The sequence below is a fragment of the Sarcophilus harrisii genome, chromosome 2 (assembly GCF_902635505.1).
Source record: "Sarcophilus harrisii chromosome 2, mSarHar1.11, whole genome shotgun sequence".
Classification (NCBI taxonomy): Eukaryota; Metazoa; Chordata; class Mammalia; order Dasyuromorphia; family Dasyuridae; genus Sarcophilus; species Sarcophilus harrisii.
In genome coordinates, this window is record NC_045427.1 from 41265935 (window position 1) to 41286347 (window position 20413).

General features: G+C 39.7%; 1 protein-coding gene and 1 long non-coding RNA gene across 2 annotated transcripts in view; one reads left to right on the forward strand and one right to left on the reverse strand.

The window, feature by feature from the left end:
- Nucleotides 1–7074: 7074 nt before the first annotated feature.
- The window catches only part of LOC111718704 (polyamine-modulated factor 1-binding protein 1), a 40741-nt gene continuing 27402 nt past the window's right edge, over nucleotides 7075–20413 (reverse strand). Inside the window, exons 5-12 of the mRNA XM_031950072.1 lie at nucleotides 16751–16981; nucleotides 14929–15093; nucleotides 14241–14351; nucleotides 13332–13458; nucleotides 13078–13235; nucleotides 11989–12235; nucleotides 8247–8436; nucleotides 7075–7307 (exon numbers count right to left, since the gene is read on the reverse strand). Coding sequence (XP_031805932.1) covers nucleotides 7148–7307; nucleotides 8247–8436; nucleotides 11989–12235; nucleotides 13078–13235; nucleotides 13332–13458; nucleotides 14241–14351; nucleotides 14929–15093; nucleotides 16751–16981 — 1389 coding nt within the window. The 3' untranslated portion in view covers nucleotides 7075–7147. The remainder of the gene's footprint in view (nucleotides 7308–8246; nucleotides 8437–11988; nucleotides 12236–13077; nucleotides 13236–13331; nucleotides 13459–14240; nucleotides 14352–14928; nucleotides 15094–16750; nucleotides 16982–20413) is intronic.
- Nucleotides 14290–16801, forward strand: LOC116421294. Its single transcript, XR_004231606.1, has 3 exons — nucleotides 14290–14372; nucleotides 15477–15631; nucleotides 16726–16801. It is a non-coding gene; the product is annotated as an uncharacterized LOC116421294 (long non-coding RNA).

Consider the following 20413-nt stretch of genomic DNA (forward strand, 5'->3'; position numbering starts at 1 on the left):
CCTCCCCTGGACAGATCTCAGCAACACTGAGCTTTCTTGGAGGTGACTCTCTTTGTAAAGGATGGTATTGGGTTTTTCTCCTGCAACTGTCGTCCTCTTCCCAAGGCTCTTTGCATTTTTCATCATACTAGTCATGAAAAAACAAAACCCCAGGTGTCAGGAATTACTTGCCACCTAAGATCCTCACCCCTATCACCCTAAGCCACAGTTCTACATATCATCCTGTGACTGCTTGCTCTATTCTCATGTATTTCTTCGACTGCTTTTGCGAATCCTTGCAATGAATATTGGAGTGAGTTTGAAAAACCATCTTGATTTTATTTTTTTCTTACTTCCTCCCTCAAATAATAGAATGAAAGTAGGTTATTTCCTGTTCTCCATTTCTGCCCATTTTTACTTTGGTTTCCATCTCTAAAACACTGAATCAATCAACCAACCAGTTGGACAAGATCACATAGGAAGTAGGAGAATATGCTGCCAAACTTCAGCTGGCTTGGGGCTCTTATTAAATTTATATTTTTAAAAGAGAAAGAAGTTACGTTTTCCTAATTGAATGTGACATGGAAGTGAAACCTGGCCTTTGTAGGAGATTGGGCAGGGTTTCATGCTGACCAGGAATCCTAGATTTCAGTTGGATCACAGGAATTTTAGGCATCAATTGTCTACTGGGTAGTGATGCCTCTGTGACAATGGATGGGTGGATGGATCACCAAATGACCGTGCAAAGCTATTCCCCTTTCCCACCATTCTACTGCTCTCGGGTCTGCTTACCTCTTCTGGATACATCTTCTCAGCAACACTGAGCTTTCTTGGAGGTGACTCCCTTTGTAAAGGTTGGTATTGGGATTTTCTCCTGGAACCATCATCCTCTTCCCAAGGCTCTTTGCATTTTTCATAATACTAGTCATTAAAAAAGAAAACTCTAGGTATCAGGAATTACCTGCCACCTAAGATGCTCACCCCTATCACCCTGAGCACCGTTCTACAGATAATCCTGTGACTGCTTGATCTGTTCTCATGTATTTCTTTGACTGCTTCTACAAAAGCTTGCAAAGAACATTGGAGTGAGTTTGGAAAACTATCTTGATTTTTAAAAAATTACTCCTTCCCTCTAATAATAGAATGAGAGTAAGTCATTTCCTGTCCTCCACCTCCACCCATTTTTCCTTTGGTTTCCATCTCTAAAACATCCAACCAACCAACCAGTTGGACAAGCTCAAATAGGAAGTAGGAGAATATGCTGCCACAGGTCAGCTGGCTTAGGGCTCTTATTAAATCTATATTTTTAAAAGAGAAAGAAGCTACTTTTTCCTCAATGAATGTGTCATGGAAGTGAAACCTGGCCTTTGTAGGAGATTGGGCAGGGTTCCATGCTGACCAGGAATCCTAGCTTTCAGTTGGATCACAGGAATTTTAGGTATTAATTGTCTACTGGATAGTGATGCCTCTGTGACAGTGGATGGATGGATGGATCACCAAATGATCATTCAAAGCTATTCCTCTTTCCACCATTCTACTGCTCTTGGGTCTGCTTACCTCTTCTGGACAGATCTTCTCAGTAACACTGAGCTTTTTTGGAGGTGACTCCATTTGTAAGGGATATAATTGGGATTTTATCCTGGAACCATCATCCTCTTCCCAAGGCTCTTTCCATTTTTCATAATACTAGTCATTAAAAAACAAAACCCCAGGTATCAGGAATTACTTGCCACCTAAGTTACTCACTCCTATCACCCTGAGCCACAGTTCTACATATCATCCTATGACTTCTTGCTCTGTTCTCATGTATTTCTTTCACTGCTTCTACAAAAGCTTGCAAAGAACATTGGTGTGAGTTTGTTTGGAAAACTATCTTGATTTTATTTTTTTCTTACTTCCTCCCTCAAATAATAGAATGAAAAATAGGTCATTTCCTATCCTCCAATTCCACTCATTTTTCCTTTGCTTTCCATCTCTAAAACATTGAACCAACCAACTAGTTGGACAAGCTTAAATAGGAAGTAGGAGAATATGCTGCCACAGATCAGCTGGCTTGGGGCTCTTATTAAATCTATATATTTAAAGGAGAAAGAAGCTACTTTTTCCTCAATGAATGTGACATGGAGTGAAACCTGGCCTTTGTAGGAGATTGGGCAGGGTTTCATGCTGACCAGGAATCCTAGGTTTCAGTTGGATCACAGATTTTTAGGAATTAGTTGTCTACTGGATGCTTCTTTGACAATGAATGGGTAGACGGATCATCCTTTCCCCCCATTCTGCTGCTCTTGGGTCTGCTTACCTCTTCTGCATACATTTTCTCAGCAACAATGAGCTTTCTTGGAGGTGACTCCATTTGTACAGGATGGTATTGGGATAATTTCCTTGCACTGTCATCTTCTTCCCAAGGCTCTTTCCATTGTTCATCATACTAGTCATAAAAAAAACAAAACTCCAGGTCTCAGGAATTACCTGCCACCTAAGATCCTCACCTCTATCACCCTGACCCGCAGTTCTACATATTATCCTGTGACTGGTTGCTCTGTTCTCATGTATTTCTTTGACTGCTTCTACAAAGGCTTGCAATGAACATTGGAGTGAGTTTGGAAAACTATCTTTTATTTATTTTTACTTCCTCCCTCAAATAATAGAATGAAAGTATGTCATTTTCTGTCCTCCACCTCCACCCATTTTTCCTTTGGTTTCCATCTCTAAAACATCCAACCAACCAACCAGTTGGACAAGATCACATAGGAAGTAGGAGAATATGCTGCCACAGGTCAGCTGGCTTAGGGCTCTTATTAAATCTATATTTTTAAAAGAGAAAGAAGATACTCTTCCCTTAATGAATGTGACATGGAAGTGAAACCTGGCCTTTGTAGGAGATTGGGCAGGGTTTCATGATGACCAGGAATCCTAGGTTTCAGTTGGATCACAGAATTTTTAGGCATTAGTTTTTTACTGGGTAGTGATACTTCTGTGACAATGGATGGGTGGATGGATCACCAAATGACCGTGCAAAGCTATTCCCCTTTCTCACCATTCTACTGCTCTCGGGTCAGCTTACCTCTTCTGTATACATCTTCTCAGCAACAATGAGCTTTCTTGGAGGTGACTCCCTTTGTAAAGGATGGTATTGGGTTTTTATCCTGCAACTGTCGTCCTCTTCCCAAGGCTCTTTGCATTTTTCATCATACTAATCATGAAAAAATAAAACCCAAGTATCAGGAATTACCTGCTACCTAAGATCCTCACCCCTATCACCCTGACCCGCAGTTCTACATATCATCCTGTGACTGCTTGGTCTGTTCTCATGTATTTCTTTGACTGCTTCTACAAAAGCTTGCAAACAACATTGGAGTGAGTTTGTTTGGAAACTATCTTGATTTTACTTTTTTCTTATTTTCTCCCTCTAATAATAGAATGAAAGTAGGTTATTCCTATCTCCTCCTCCACCCCTTTTCCCTTATGTTTCCATCTCTAAAACATGAAACCAGCCAACCAGGGGTTGGACAAGCTCAAATAGTAAGTAGGGAGAATATGTTGCCACAGCTCAGCTGGCTTGGGACTCCTATAAAATCTTATCTATCCATCCATATCTCTCTCTCTCTCTCTCTCTCTCTCTATATATATATATATATATATATATATTATTGTAGCTTTTTATTGACAAAACACATGTATGGGTAATTTTTCAACATATTTTTGCAAAAACTTCTGTTCCAACTTTCCCCCTCCTTTCCTTCCACCTGTCCCCTAGTTACCAGGTAGTCCCATACATGTTAAATATGCTAAAGTATATGTTAAATCCAATATATGTATATATAAATATGTATTCATATTTATCTTGCTACAAAAGAAAAAATCGGATTTAGAAAGAAGGTAAAAATAATCTGGGAAAAAAACAAAAATGCAAGCAGACAAAAACAGGACTGGAAATGCTATGTTGTGGTCCACACTCATTCCCCGTGTTCTTTTGGTGGGTGTAGCTGGTTCTGTTCATCACTGATGAATTGGAATTGTAAATCTATATTTTTAAAAGAGAAAGAAGATACTCTTCCCTTAATGAATGTGACATGGAAATGAAACCTGGACTTTGTAGGAGATTGGGCAGGGTTTCATGCTGACCAGGAATCCTAAGTTTCAGTTGGATCACAGGATTTTTAGGCATTAGTTGTCTACTGGGTAGTGATACCTCTGTGACAATGGATGGTGGATGGGTCACCAAATGACTGTTCAAAGCTATTCCCCTTTCCCACCATTCTGCTGCTCTCAGGTCTGCTTACCTCTTCTGCATACATCTTCTCAGCAACACTGAACTTTCTTGGAGGTGACTCCATTTGTACAGGATGGTATTGGGATTTTCTTGTGGAACTGTGGTCCTCTTCCCAAGGCTCTTTCCACTGTTCATTATACTAGTCATTAAAAAACAAAACCCCAGGTATCAGGAATTACCTGCCACCTAAGATACTCACCCCATCACCCTGAGCCACAGTTCTACATATCATCCCGTGACTTCTTGGTCTGTTCTCATCTATTTCTTTGACTGCTTCTACAAAACCTTGCAAAGAACATTAGCATGAGTTTGTTTAGAAAACTATCTTGATTTTTTTCTTCCTCATTTAATAGGAATGAAAGTAAGTTTTCTCCTATCCTGTTCTTTTACCATTTTTCCCGTGGTTTTCATCTCTAAAATAACCAACCATCCAATCCGCTGACCTAAAATAGGAGGTGGAAAAAAGTGTCAAAAATCCATGCAGTTTAGGACTGCTAGGTGACTTTGGATCAGTGAGTGTGACATGAAAGTGAAAACTAGCTTTAGTAGAAGATTTGAAAGATTAGATGCTGAACAGTCAACCTACAAATGAGCTAGGTTATGAGTTTCTTTCTTTGTGTAGCAGAAACAGGTAAGAGGTGGATTTCAGAATGAGCAATGTTTGGAGTGCTCTTGTCATTCTGGCCAGTTCTTCAGTAGTCTAAGCATGTAACTAATTCTAGTTGGAATGAGTTCTGCTGGAGCTGATCTTGCTATTCATCCTCTAAGTTAGCCTTTCCTTCTATTCCTCATTGAGAAAGGAAGCCCAGAGCTTGAGAGAGTGATTCCGTAACTACCACTTGACCCCATCTGTTGCTTTGTCCCATCCATCATCTCACACTTCCTCCTGCGAGATCTTATTCCTTTTTTCCTTATCCTTCTATCTTTGACCTTTTCCACAAACTCATCTCTTGAGAAGAAAATTAGAATTGGTTTGGTTGGAAATTTTGGTGTTCTTGGCTTTTCTTTCCATCTCTTCCTCACTCACACAATAGGAATATAACAACCTCCTGTTTTCCACTTCTACTCATTTCCTCTTTAGGTTTCATATTCAGAACCAACCAGCCACATCAGCCTACCCCTTCAGTCTAAAAGAGAAGATGGGAAAAGGCAGAAGGCAATAGGGGTGTCCAGGGCCTAAATATTTGCAGGATTCATATTTATCTCTGAGTCTCTATGCATAAGTACACAAGGAAGCAGAAGCCAAACAGCTTCTCTTTGGGGTAAATATTCTGGAAAAAGGGGCTCTCGCTGGGAGCTGAATATGAAAACAAAAGTAGATTTTGACCTGAGGGATATACATATTGACTGATGGCTGAGGGGTGAGGATGCTCACAGGATTTTTTGTGTTATGGTATCTGTGTGTCAGAGAATGGGTAGGGAGTAGAATCTCAGACTAGCAAGGACTGGGTCGGGGAGGACAGGGTGCAAGAGCCTGGGCCAAGTTTTCCCTTTTCTCCATTGCTGTGGTTTTTTGGGTCTGCTCACCTCAGCACTTAGATTCCTCATCACAACATTCTCGAGCTTGCTCTCAATTCTACTCTGTTGTAATAAACATTGTTGCTGATCCAGAAGGCTCCTGTTCTGTTCTTCAAGGATATTCAGTTTTTCCAGAGCCTATTACCTCATTGAAGAATAAAGGTCAGAGCCTGAGATATCACATGCTATCTAAAATAACACCCACAGGCCCATTCCAGTCCCCCTCCTATCCTGGGATATTTCACCCAGTTCTCTTCTACAAATGCTATATTGAAGTACTAGTTCTGATAGCTACTTATCTATGTGCTGGTGTATCTGCCCTGCCTGGGTCTAGACCCTCATTTCCCTGCGTCATATTTCTCACCAATTTCTTATTATCTTGGATTTCCTTCTTGAGTGCCTCAATTTTATTCTTCAACTCCTTTTCTCGGATCTTCCACTTTTGCTTCAAGTCCTGAGAATCCTCTCGCTCACACTCTAGTTGTTTCACTTGTTTTCGTACACACCGATTAATCTTATATTCCTCCTCAAGCTGAGGATATAAAGTCAGGGACCAAAGGGTCAGCATCCTTTCTAATTATAACTTGGAAATTATGAGAAGTAATTGGGTTATCTCTATAGTAAACCAGCCTTCATGATGGAGTTTCCATTAATATTCAGGAAAAAGAATTTCCTTCATTTCTTCAGTTTCTCTTAGCCATCACTGATTGCTTTGGGCATACCCATTTAAAATTTTTTTATGAGGCAATTGGGGTTAAATGACTTGGTCAGGGTCACACAGGTAGTAAACATCAAGTGTCTGAAGCCTGGACTCCAGGGCTGTTGTTCTATCCACTGTGCCACCTAGCTGCCCCATATGTATTTATTTGAGCTGTAGATTCTTTTTTGTTTGTTTGTTTTTTGGTTTTTTTTTTTGCTGAGGCAAATGGGGTTAAGTGACTTGCCCAGGGTCACACAGCTAGGAAGTGTTTAATTGTCTGAGGCCAGATTTGAACTTGGGTCCTCCTGACTTGAGGGCTGGTGCTCTTGAGCTGCAGATTCTACTTCTCCCCATCTCCCACAAATATTTTTAATATGAAATTTCACTGAGCAATGACTTTTTCATGTTCTTTTCTAAGCATCTTGTCTTTGAGGGTAAATATTCTGGAGAAAGAGGCTGCCAACCCCTTGTCAGCTTAGCAAACAGTGAAAACACTGTTCTATGGCCGTAGCTACTTTGGCCAGCTAGCTTACAGGTGAATGCTATTAGAGGAGTTGTAGAGATTGCTCAGCATGACCTATCACTAAATACTTCACAGTGACTTCACTTTCTTATCTAAAGGTGCATGTTTATATTTAGAGAAAAGGAAAGTCAAAGGCGGACTTCCTGTCTTTCCCTCAAACCTGGTCTTTAAGTTCCTCTGTCTTGTCTTGGTTTTCACTCAGCTGTAGTTTTATATCACACGTTGTTTTCTGAAGTTCAATATTCTTCTTTTCTGCATCATGGTATTTCCTGTTGCATACTTCAAGCTCTGACATCAGCATTTCAGTATTCTTTCTAGAAGAATGTTAAAAATTTGCAAAATTGTTCATTGAAGAATAGCTAAAAAGATTGTTATACATTAAACTGTGAATCCCTTGAGAGTAAGAGACAATCATCTGCCTTTCCATATTTGAATACCAAACACTTAGCAAAATTCCTGGCACAAATAGATGCTTAATAAATGCTTATTATTTGGCTGACATAAATGGAGTTTAATATTACCGCTCCATAAGAAATAATGAATATAAAGGATATAAATTAGTATGGGAAGAAAGCAATATACATGATTACACTAATGTCAATAAAAAGAATCAAAAATCTGGAAATTGAATGCTGAAATTGTAATATATATCATAATATAACATTATAATAATTAAGCTTCTCTCCCTTCTTTGCATTTAGGATGACTCTGGGTATAGAACAATGCATATGCTATTAGACTACTTGATTGAAATATTGGTTAGTTTGGCTAAATTCTTTTTATGTCTTTCTTTTTTCTTTGTCATAAGGAGTAATTCTATGGGGAGAAGTAAAACAAGAGGGACATATCTGGTAAAAGCTGTAAATAAAAATGAAACACAAAAAACCAAAATGGAGGAAAAAGATGCGATAGCTATGAGGTGACTAAGTGGAAGGCTTTGGCACCTACTCTAGGCTCACATAGAGCTGTAGTTCCATCTTAGTGAAAGAGTATTTTAGAAAAAATGACTGTCCCCAGCAGAGAAGGCACTGAGTGTGTCAGCTATTATGGAGGAATGAGGAGCAAGAGGAGTGTCTACAGAGTTGAAACCTGGCTTCACAAACAATTGGATAGCCTTAGAATTAGAAATTTTGGGACAATTTCCCCAAATGTGAGTAAGTCCTTATAGGCAGCTATCAATGTCTAAAGTGCTCCCTTTTTCAACATTATGTCGGGAGATATTGAGCCCCCGTCCTTAGGAACTGTTCTGGTACCTTTCTGCTTCCAGGAGATTCACTACAGTGGATTTATCTTCCTGTCGTCTTTTGAGCTCACAGGATAGCTTTTTGATAAGCTCAGTTTTTTCCATGTTCTCATCTATCTGGTCTTCCAGCTTCTGCTGGGAAAGATCTAGGTTATCCTTTAGCATGGATGCCTTCTTTTCAACACACGTCAGCTGCTGAGCTATAGGAAAACAGTAAAAGAATCACTTTTAGTCTCAATGAGAGAAAGGAATCACAGAATAATAGAATTGTGGAATTTGAAGGAACCTCAGAGTTCATCTAGTTCAATCCATAGATGAGCAGGAATCCCTGAGCATCTTGCTTCTGGGTTCATTTCACCTTGGCTTAACGACATCTACTGAAGGGGAACTCACTAATTCCTAGAATAGACCATTCCATAAAAAAGGAAATAGAGACAATGTCCAAAAGGACATTGGTAGGAAGTTTTTCTTCTGTTGAAAGGAAATCTGCCTTTCTTGTACTTTCCACCCATTCATCCTAGTTCTGTCCTCTGGGACCAAGTGGGACAAGTCAATTCAACTCAATTAAATTCAATTCAAAATTCATTTATTAAGCTGCCCTACTATGTGCAAGGCATTGGGGATACAAAAGGAAAAAAATTAGAATTCCTGCTCTCAAGGAGCTCACAGTCTATACAGATAAGTATAGTACAAGGAAAGGGGAAGACTGAGGGGAATCAGGGCAGGCTTCAGAGTTGAGTCTTGAAGATAAAGATTCTGAGATGTAGAGAGGAGGTGGAAGTGCATTCCAGGGAAGGAGATTGGCTTGTGTGAGCGAGCACATAGAAGCTGGAGAGAGAGGATCAAATTCAGGGAATGGCAGTTTGGCTGAAATGCAGCTGTCGTGAATTCAATTCAACAAGGATTTACAAAGCACCTTGTATTTGTAAGATACTGTGGATATAGAGACAGAAATGAAAACAGTTCCTGCCCTCAAGGAGCTTACATTCTACTAGGAGAAACACAGACACAAGTAAACATAACATAATTGAAGTCTAATTCTCTCTCCACGTGACAGCTTTTCAGATACTTGAAGACAATGATCATGTCCTCTTGAATCTTCTCTTCTTCAGGCTAAACATCCCTAGTTCCTTCAACCAGTCCTCTATTTTGGCAAGGTCTCTAATTCCCACACCATCTTGGTCATCCAGTTTCCTAAAATGTGCTTCCCAGACAGCTGAACACAATACTTTAGATGTAGTCTAAAGAGGACCATCCCATTCCTTATTCTTAATGTAGCTCGAGGTAATGAAGTATGGCTTGCCCATATCTGATTCAAATTGGTTGAAAAGGTGCTATCATCAGCACCCTTTGTTATTAACCCTGGGCTAGGTACTGAGCAGGTGAGGGAGAAGCTGTGTTGGGGAGGAAGAGAAAATGAAAAAAAAAATAGATCCTGCCCTCACAGACTTAACACTATCTATCACTGGAAAGACAGACTTAATACCTATAGAAAACAAAGAGAAATGAGTTAAATCCTAACCTGGGGGATCATTTAATAAGTGCAACAGGAGTTCAAAGTAGAGTTAGGAGAGTTAGAGAAGATGTTATATCTTCCTTTTGTGCAGAGAAGATAGAGATGGATAGTATCCTAATAGATAAGTGGCTAAAAAATGAAGAGTTTTAAGAAGAAGCATAAATTATCAATAACCATTTGAATTCCCTAAAAAATATAGGTGAAGGACATAAACAGTCCTCAAAGGACTCAAAGTCCTCAAACACACTATCAATATCAATATCAATATCAATAGCAATCTGAAAAAAAAAAAACATTTCAACTCTCCAATAATCAGAGAAATGCAAACAAAAACTACCCTAGATATCTATCCATCAAACTAGCAGATGTGCCAAAAGATAGGAAAAATATGGGAGGGATTATGGGATGACAGTTATACTAACTCACTGCTGGTGGAGTGCCCACTCTATTCTGGAAATCGATTATGAAGCATGTGAGAAAAATTTATTTATTTATACCTTTTCATCGAGAGATTTCATTATTAGAACTATAGCCCAACGAGGTGATTGACAAGACTGAAGGAAAGACCTATATGTATAAAAACATAAATGGCAGCATTATTTGCAAAAATAAAAAACTGGAAATCACCAGGTGCCTAATGACTGGTGCCCAGCTAAAACAAATTATGGCATATGAGTGTAACTGAATTTTTTTGTGCCAAAACATAGACAAATATGAAGAATTTACAGAAAAAAATGGGAATATTTCTATGAACTAATGCTGAATGAAGAAAGCAGAAGTAAAGGAACATTATAGACAGTGACTGCAACAATGTGAACAGCCAACAGAGAGGGGCAATAGAATTTAGGTCAAGTTCAGCAGTCAAAGTTTGTGCCATATGACCAAAGTTTCTGGAATCATTCCTTCTTTGTGTAATCAACCCCTCCTTCCCCCCGAAATATATTTTGTAAAGGGAAGTCTCTGATGTGAGGACTATTAATTAATCAATGCATTTTAAAAATATGGCCAGGATTGGAGGAGTATGTGTATGTTGGGAGATAATAGCAGAAGCATGAAGTGGTAATGAATATTATGTGTAGGAGGCAGTGTCAAATCAGTCTGAATGGAAGTGAAATGTTTGATGGTAAGTCTTGGGAAATGAAACTGAATAGATAGGATGAAGTGAATCATGGAAGATCCTGGAAATGGTCCAGAGGACTATGGATTCTATGCATGAGGAAATAGGGAGCCAATCTTATTTCTTAAACATGCTTTAGAAGGGTTTGTGTGCCAGGAGACTGGAGGTAGAGAGGCAGTCTACCACGGTGAATGGGTCAGATGGCTAAAGCAGTGACAGGAAGAACAGAACAATGGATAGAGCACTGGGTTTTACAGCAGGAAGATTCATCTTCAAGAGTTCAGATCCAACCTCAGCGCACTTCCTAACTGTGTGACCTTGGACAACTCACCCAACCCAGCTTGCCTCAGTTTGCTCATCTTTAAAATGAGCTGGAGAAGGAAATGGCAAGCCACTCCAGGATCTTTGTCAAGAAAACACCCAAATGGAATCATGCAGAGTCAGACAAAACTGAAGTGATTGAACAACAACAATTAATTTGAAAGAGATGGTGAAGGAAGAAGTGGGACTTAGTAGCCAACAGGACAAGGAAGAGACTGTTTCAAGACATGGTTTCAAGGTTTCTAGCCTGGGAGAAATGTCAGAAATGAAAATCTCAGAAAGGGCTGTTTATTTATTTATTTTTTTGAAGAGGGGTAGAGAACAATTAGGTTCTAAGCTGTATTGCTTTAAACAGTGGGAAAGAATGATCATTGAATGTGATCATTGGATTGAGTCCAATGGAAAGGAATGACATCAGAGTAGACAGGAAGAGAGTTACTTTTAGAGTGGAAGATGGAAGCTTTTCCTGCAATACTGGAAAAATGGGAATGAAGATAGTGATATGTTGAGGTGAAGAAGGGGGGCTCTTGAGGACGCTCAGGATGGTCAGTCTTAATCTCCGTAAAGTAAGATCACAGAGAGTGAGAGGTAAGCAAAGGTCAAGTAGGTGAGAGTGGAATTAATTATGGAGTTTCTCCATATGTTAAATGGGGATGCTGTTTGGGTGGCCTATCTCATGTGCTATAGTAAGGAAAGTCCTTTGTAAACATGAAAGCTTTATAAAAAATGTGAGTTAGTGTTTTATTGGGAGAGTTGCTTACTGTTCTACAAGTCTTGCTCGTTCTGTAAGTCACTCACCCATTATCAGCTGTCCTTGGTGGGTCTCATTCAGGTTACACTGAAGCTGCTGGATCTTAGCATCCAGGGCAGCATTCTGAGTCTCACATTTTTCCTCTTTCTCCTTCAACACTTGGAGGGCATCCTCTGCCTCTTCCACTTTGGCCTTTTGTGTCTCTAAATCTGAGTCCTTTGCTTCAAGAGTATTTTGCATTTCAATTATTTCCCGCTTTTTTTGACATAGGTCTTCATCTTTCTCCTGAATGACCTGAGTAGACCAAAAAAGCAGCATTGTGATCGGGGTGGGCCTTGCACACAACACACACTTTAAAATGTCTATTGAGTTAAATACTAAAACACATTTATATTGAGCAAGAATGTTGAATGTTTTCACTTTGTGTGGTTTGCATCTGTATATGATTTAAAAGATCAGTCAAAATCCTTAATGATGTTAATCATCCTTCCCTCCACTCTCCTCCCCCGCCTCAGGCAATTGGGGTTAAGTGACTTGCCCAAGGTCACACAGCTAGGAAGTGCTAAGTGTCTGTGACCAGATTAGAACTCAGGTCCTCCTGACTTCAGAGCTGATGCTCTATCCATTGCGCCACCCAGATGCCCCTCCAAGAATCTCTTTCTTAACTAATAAATATTATTGAGTGTTCTTCCTTCAATTTAACCAATATTCATTAAAAGCCTGCTATATATCCATCAATCAAACCAATTATTAAGCACCTTACAATGTGCCAGCTACTATACACTAAGACAAAGAATAAAACAGATCCTCATCTGCAGGAGCTTACATTCTAGTGCGGAAACCCACAAATAGAGAATAAAGATTTAGATAGTTAATGAAAGTGAATGCAAAGAAGAAAAAATATATAGTTCTTAGAGGGAGGAGGCACTAGGAATATCAGAGGCCTCAATGAGTTTACGTTCCCATTGACCATCCTCTATTCTCTCATCAGACCCTGATTACAGCATATTTGCCATCTATGTTAATGATGAGCATTTAAAGAAATCCTCTGACTCTCTGTTCCCTTCCTCTCTTATATCTCCTTGATTCCCCCCCCCCCCCCCCCCACCGCGGGGTCTCAGTGCTTCTTGCCTTACCTTTTCCTTCTCTAAACAGAGTGTCTGGGACTCTTTCAGTTGGCCCTCCAGATTCTTTATGTGTTCCTTTAGGTCCTTCATTTCTCCATCCTTACGCTCTGTTTGGGTGGCTGTCTCTTGCAAAAGGTTGTGCATGTCTAACTCCAGCTTCATGAGGTCTACAACAGGACAAGACCGCCCATGACGCACCATTCGCATCGTCCGTCCAGCTTCCCCTCGCTGCAAAACTTTCGCTCCTCCCCCCCAAGGTTTACCCTTCATGATCTTCTTCTTCTGTTCTGACACTCTTTCCAGTTCTTTCTTCATGTCCCTCAGAAGGTACTGGTGCTCTTCTACCCGGAGGCATTGGTATTCACACTGCTCTTCAAGATGTGCCAAGATCTAGACACAGTATAACTGTAGGTCAATGGGTAGTTTTCCCAAGGTTAAGACACTCTTTCTGACATGGGTCTAGAAAAAGAAGGCACTTGACTTCTGGCTTACAGACCACCTGCAAGAGAAAAATCTCACCCATCCCCTGCAGGGGGGATATAACCAGGGATGTGCTGGAATATATCTCATACCGCTTGTGAGAGCTGGCTGTAAAATTGTCGTGTGAGCATTTACACCTTGTAAATTGGTAAACACTGTAAATTAGAGCTTGATTTGTTTTGTTGATTGTCTATTTTGAAGAAAGTGATAAAAAGTGTTAATAATGCAGATGAATCTTAAAAGTGTGGGATACACACTTTGTTTTTGAGAACTAGTTGCTAAGCCTTTACCACATTACCCCTAATTATATGACGACTTTTTCCTGTCTCTCTCTTAGCCTTAGCTTCAAAGAGCATCCAACTAAATACTATTGTATCACATGGAAAGGCAAAGAAGGGATCTGATGCCTTAGTGTGGAGGGATTATAATATACAGGAATGTTTTCTTTTGGGATTGTGAGCTGTTTTCCCAATCTTGGCGATGGATTTGCATTGATCCATCTCTCCACTCTCTCGCCTAATCCCAACTGAGACTTCAGTGCTGAGTGCTGTAGGATATAGGCAAAGGTGTGTGTGTATATACATATACATATATTTACATAGATGTATGATTATTTCTATCCACATTCCAATTCCTGACTTTTAATCCTCAGTTTCAAATAGGGTGGAAATTTTCCAACGAGGACGTCCCACCTGTTTGATATCCTCTGACTCATCTGGAGGGCAGAAAAGTTGTCTGTGGGACATTCTATAGGTAGCAAAGTCCACTTCTAATTTTATCAGAGTCTCTTCATGATCCAATATCTGAAAATGGACACAGCTCAGGTATAGAACATAATCAAAATACTAAATGGTATTGTGCAAAGGGTGGGTTGGGAATCAGAAGACCTGGGGCTGAGTCTTTGTCTCTGCCACCTGGGTGACAGCGGGCAAGTTCTTTAATTCTCCTTTGATTTCTAGTAGGTATTAACATCCACAATATCTACCTCAAAGGGTTTTTTAGAGGATCAAAAAAGATAAGATATATAAAGTGCTTTGTAAATTATAAAATGCTGTATAAATGTTTTTGAGGCCACATGATATAGTTGCCTAGAGGGTAAAGGAAAGGTTTAGGGTAGGTATGAGTAGCAGCGACATATACCAACCTAAGTGGTACAAGAGCTCGACATTTCTGATCAGAAAGGGAAACAGGCCAGACGTGCTGGGTCTGAGCACAAGAGTGTGGACCAGAGCAAATGGAAACGTGCCATTACAATACAGTGTTTGAGGCTCATTGGGTGAGGTAGTCTACCCTCAATTTCCTTTTTTTTTCCCCTGACAATTTTTTTTTCTCTTTTGTGAAAGTTCCTCTAGTAGAAACACATTCTCCCTGCCCATTTACTTTAAGATTGCTGCAAATGAGCTTATGGCGAAGCTCCTGAAGAACTTCTTCCTGTTCAGTGCCATTTTTCAATGCATCGTGCAGGCGCTTTTGGGTCTCCTTCAGCTCATAGAGTAAACATTCTGTAGTTCTTTCCTTTGGCTGATCCTTCTTGCCATCTTCTCCCTGGTATTTTTAGAAGGAAAGAGAATCATATGCCAGTTTTGTAAATATATTTAGGGGGAATTTAATTGTTTAAGGGCAGAAAATCTTGTATCGATATCCATACATCACTCAATAATAATATACATCAATCAATAAATCAATAAAGATATACAAAGAAAATTGTATGCAGGATAATTAGGACCTAATTAACAGAGGGAAGGGCTGAAGTAGTTCACCAAGAGGTCAAGTAGAGAAGAGGAGAGAACGGAGTTAATGGAGGGGAGATGGCTTGGAGGGATGGAATGATTGGGGGTCACAGTGTAGGCTGAAAGTAAGGTTTTGAATGGGAAGGCTGAGGGATAGATGAAAGGCCAACTGTCTTTTGCTTCTCTTTTTATACCCAGGACTTAGACCAATGTCTGGCACACAACAGAAGCTTAATCAATGTTTGTTGATTAACAGACTGACAGCATGTTCAAGGGTTGTGACTGTCATTGTATGTGGCTGAAGTTGGGAGGACACTCATGGATGCTCAGTAGGCTGAAGAACTGAATGAAAGGTACTTTTTAGATGTTGTGGGCTAGCATTTCTTACTATCTTTTTCTAGATGATCTGAAATGCTTGATGAAGACAAATTTTCTATTATACTTGTAGAGAAGAGAGATGGTTGCATCCAGTAAATAATGGCAAGTTATTTAATATTATTTACTAGTATTTATCTATCACTTTGGATTTCAGGGTATGGCTATTCCTATTTTGGCTTGCCTTACTATGTTTTACTTAGATTAATTTTAAAAATTAATTTGCATTCACTGTACAGTATAGTGAGGGGAAGCAGCCCAAGAGTAAATGATGGCAGGTTATTTAATATTTAGTAGTATTTATATATCATTTTGAATTTCAGGGTATGTCTCTTCCTATTTTGACTCATCTACCCCCACTGAAATTGGCTTGCCTTACTATATTTTATGTAGGTTAATTTTAAAAATTAATTTGTATTCATTAGACAGTATAGTGAGGGGAAGGGGAAGCAGCCCAGGAGTATGGTGAAGAGGATTCTCTAAAGAGAGAATTTCTTAGTGGATAATACATAGATAGACAATCAAGAACTGGTTGTACTATTATCTCTATTTTGCTAAATGATTGATAAATCATTACCAATTCACTACTAGTTAATCTGAAGCACAGAGAATCTAAAGTACAAGGCTTTCCCAAACTGAAGGGATTTTAGCTGAGAAAGTGAGATGATGATACAGGAATTGTTTAGTTCTGCCTCCTGTTTACTTTGTGTATCTGTTCATCTCTTGTGGTTTCTTCCCTAACTCATGTTAAATTGCATTTGTGGAGGTTCTTGCTTCTTTCTATCGGGATATGGGAGACTTGGGGACATCTTAAAAATTATTTTCTTTATTCTTTAATGGGGTGATTCTTGAAATAAACAGGTAGACTCAAGCAAGAGATTTTAACCACTTAGAGAGCATAGACAGAGCTGTTCAAAAGACTGAAATTTGACAATTCAAGGATAGGGCTTTTCTGACAGAAGGTTTGATGACTTTTCCCGCCTTGTAATAATTATGGAGTTTGTTCTAAGCAACAACTTAGGATCCCTGCATTCTGCTCATGTCCCCAACACTTCTTTGGGTTTGATTGCAGTGAGTGGCTGTGGTGTATACTATACCTGAGTGGAGATGATTTTGACATCTCCTTCCAAGACCTTCATTTGACACTCCAGCAATTCAAGGCTATTCACAGCTGCCTGATACTTATCCTTGTAAAGATTCAAACTGCTTTCCAGGGAGGTGATCCTGTTTTCAGCCAAGGCAAGTTGTTCCTGAGATATTTGGAGTTTCTCCTGCAGTCTTACATTATCTTCTTTATTTTTCTCCATCACTTCCTCATAGATTGTGACCTGTTAGTATGAAGAATTATACATATGAAGTATTCCTTAAGTATTTATTGAATGAATAGATAGATGGATGATACAAAACTCCAAATAAGAATAACTGAAGCCCAAAGATCATTGAGTATACTGTATTCACTGAATTACTTGACTAAACTAAATCTTGTGATTAAATTTTGTAAGCCCCACCCCAAATCTTAACTTGAGGGTTATCACATATATCCCCATTTCCTAGCTCAGCACCTGGAAGATGGTGGGTGCTTAATGAATCTTATTGAATGAATTATCATAGGAAAGATATAATTAATATTAGCTATTTGTATTGTCTCTCAGATTGAAAAGTTTATGGATGAATTTTTCAGCAAAACCATATTGTGACTTTGTGAGCTGGGCAATCAAACTTATCATACTTTTAGAAAGGTACAGCTTTAAAAATTGTAATGCTACCCGGCGGAAACTTAAGATTGTCCAAAAGTAAGTCCAGACTCAGAAACAAAAATCAGATCAGCTAGAAGTTCAAAATTATTTAATTTGGCAAAAGAGATTAGATTATTGGGATGGTTTTAAATTAGGAAATGGGCAGTAGAGTGACTTCAAGTTTTTGAAGTGTAGGAAAAGTTGCTTATTAACGGGGACAGAAAATGTTTAGTGACTAATGGATTATCAAGAAATGAAATGGAAAGATGTATTACTCTGGCTGCCATGGATTATACCAATAGACATGAAAAGGCCCAAGATTATGGGCCAATGAAAACATCAACATCAGATTATAAATAAATGATCTACAGAGTTGATGATTCAATAGACAATTCAGAGCTTAAAATTCTCAGGATGCAGTGATGATTTGGATCTGAGAGGAGAAAATAAGGGCAGGGTAGCTGTGGTATTTTCAACTTTTCCCCCTTCTCACTATAACTGTCTTAGGAAGTGGTCCTATGTAGATTTTTGCCATTACCTCCCAAGAGTTTCTTTCTGCATCTACTATTCTCACCACTCACCCCACTGTCAGAATAACTAATTGTAGTCTCCCCTTTGGTCTGAGCCTCCTGCCTTGGCTTCAAACTGGGCTCTCTGGGTCAGAGCCACACATGTGCTGCTCACTTTTGTGTCTACTTTTTTTTTTTTTTTTTGCTGAGGCAATTGGGGTTAGTGATTTGTCCAGGGTCACACAGCTTGGACCTGTTTAGTGTCTGAGGCCAGATTTGAACTGAGGTCCTCCTGACTTCAGGGCTGGTGGTCTAGCTACTCTGCCACCAAGCTGCCCCTCTGTGCCTGCTTCTTGTCCATGTTTGCCACCCTTTGGCAAAGGTTCCCAGATCTGCTCCTTTCCCTGGTGGTCAAATCTAGATATAGGTGCCCCCCTGCATTATATCTGGACTCAGCTCTGGGGAATGAGCAAGAGCGATGCCATTTAGCATCTTCTCCTCGTTGTACGGTGTCAGGTCTGTCTGTGCTGGATAGAGAGCTACAGTCCAGTCTCAGCATTGTGAGTCTGAGTGGTACACTCCTGACTAGACCCAGTCTACAGCTCTTAGTCTCCTGATACTGACTTCGACTGGAAAAATGATTCACTATGATTTCTTAGGAAATCCTAGTCAGGCAGGGATGTTTTCTAGGTCTCTGAAGTAGTTTTAGAAGTCTTTGTGCTGTATACATCTTACTCCAAATCCAGCATCTTGGCTTGTCCCTCCCTCCACCTCCTTCATCATAGTCTTTATGAAAAAGTTGCTTGCTGAACAAATCCAGCCTTGTATACTTACACCCTTGTTCCCATTCCCTCCTATCTTTTCCATCAGATTGTCCTCTCTGATCTTTATAATTATTTATATCTACTGGTTCTTTACTTTTGCCTCTAAACATGTCAAAGTCTCCACCATCCTTAAAGCCTGAGTGGTTGCCATCCTTGCAGCTTGGACAAGATGGGGAGACCCAGTCTCAAAAAAAATCTCTTCAAAACCTGGTCCCATTCTTCATTACATCTTACTCTCTTTCTTTGCACACTGTGATAAGTTACACGATCCTGATTGTTTTGCACACACTTCATCTCTCATTTTGCACTAGCTGTTCCCTATACTTGAAATTCATTCCTTCCCAATATACCTGGTTTCTTTCAAGCTTAAGCCATCCTCCATGAAAACTTTTCCAATATCTTAGTGTTCTCTAAGTGTTCTCTCTCTCTCTCTCTCTCTCTCTCTCTCTCCTCTCTCCCCTTTCTGCTGTCTCTGTCTGTCTCATCGTCTCTCTCTCTGAGGGAGGGAGGGAGAGAGAAAAAGAGAGATGTATAACGATAGGTATATATGAAGACATGTTCTATCCCTCATTTTAAATCTTATGGTTCTATGATCCTTTAAGTGCTAAGGTGTATGAGATAAAGTACCATAGAAATTCAGAGTAAGGAGAGAAATAATATAAACCATATGATTTGGGAAGACTTCATGAATGGGTTCATGGGTCTGAATAATCCTGAGAAGAACTCTGATAGTCAAATGAAATCAGACAGTCTAAACTGATTCCATATAGCCATCCTTTATTTGAGTTACATTTCAGGAATTATTGTGTTCAAGGTGATCACTGTGTAAAGAGGAGCGGAGAGGGGCATTTGAAATTCAGACAGCTTTGCACTTTGGTGCTCAGAGGAATTCAGTTTGAGGAACTTGGCAGAATGCCTAGAAGTATCTGTTTGAATCTCTCTTTAGCCTTTTACTCATTTGTTCAGGCCAGGGTCACTTTATCTCAGTTAGGGTATCTTGTGGGAGGCATAGTTTCTCTCAATGAAATAAACCCCTTTGAATCATTCAGATTTAACCCAGTCTTGCAAATAGTGTTCTGAAATCATCCAGTAGATAACATTTACCCTCTGGGACTTATTTGCCTCTTCTCACTGCTTACCTTTCCTATTGCTTTTACTTTGTCTCTGGTAAGGAAAGCTAATCCCTCCCCTTTTCTTCTGAAGAACACAGGTCCTTAAAATCCCTACATTTTAAGCATTATCACCATTCTAGAGGCAGTGGTCAGTCACTCAATAAGCACTGATTGAGGGCTTGCTGGGTGCCAAGGACTATGAAAAGCACTGGAATTATAAAGGAAAATCAAAGTCCTTGCTCTCAAGGAGCTCATGTTCTAGTGGAGGAGACAATAACATGTGAATAGCTATGTGTATGCCAGAAAAATACAGGGCGGATGAAACAATCTTTGAGGGAAGGTGCTAGTCCTAGTAGGGGCTAGGAAAGGCCTCTTGTAGAAGGGAAATTCGAATTGAGTCTTGAAAGAAGCTGTAGATGCCAAGGGGGTGAGTAGGTGGGGAAATTTGGGCACGGAGCTACAGGAAAGGAACAGAGTGGAGATGAACGTGGTGGGCAGCAAAGAGCAGGAATTCAGGTATTGTTGAATGGTAGTAGGTGGAGGGTTCTCCCTTACAAAGTTTGAGAAGACTGGACAAGT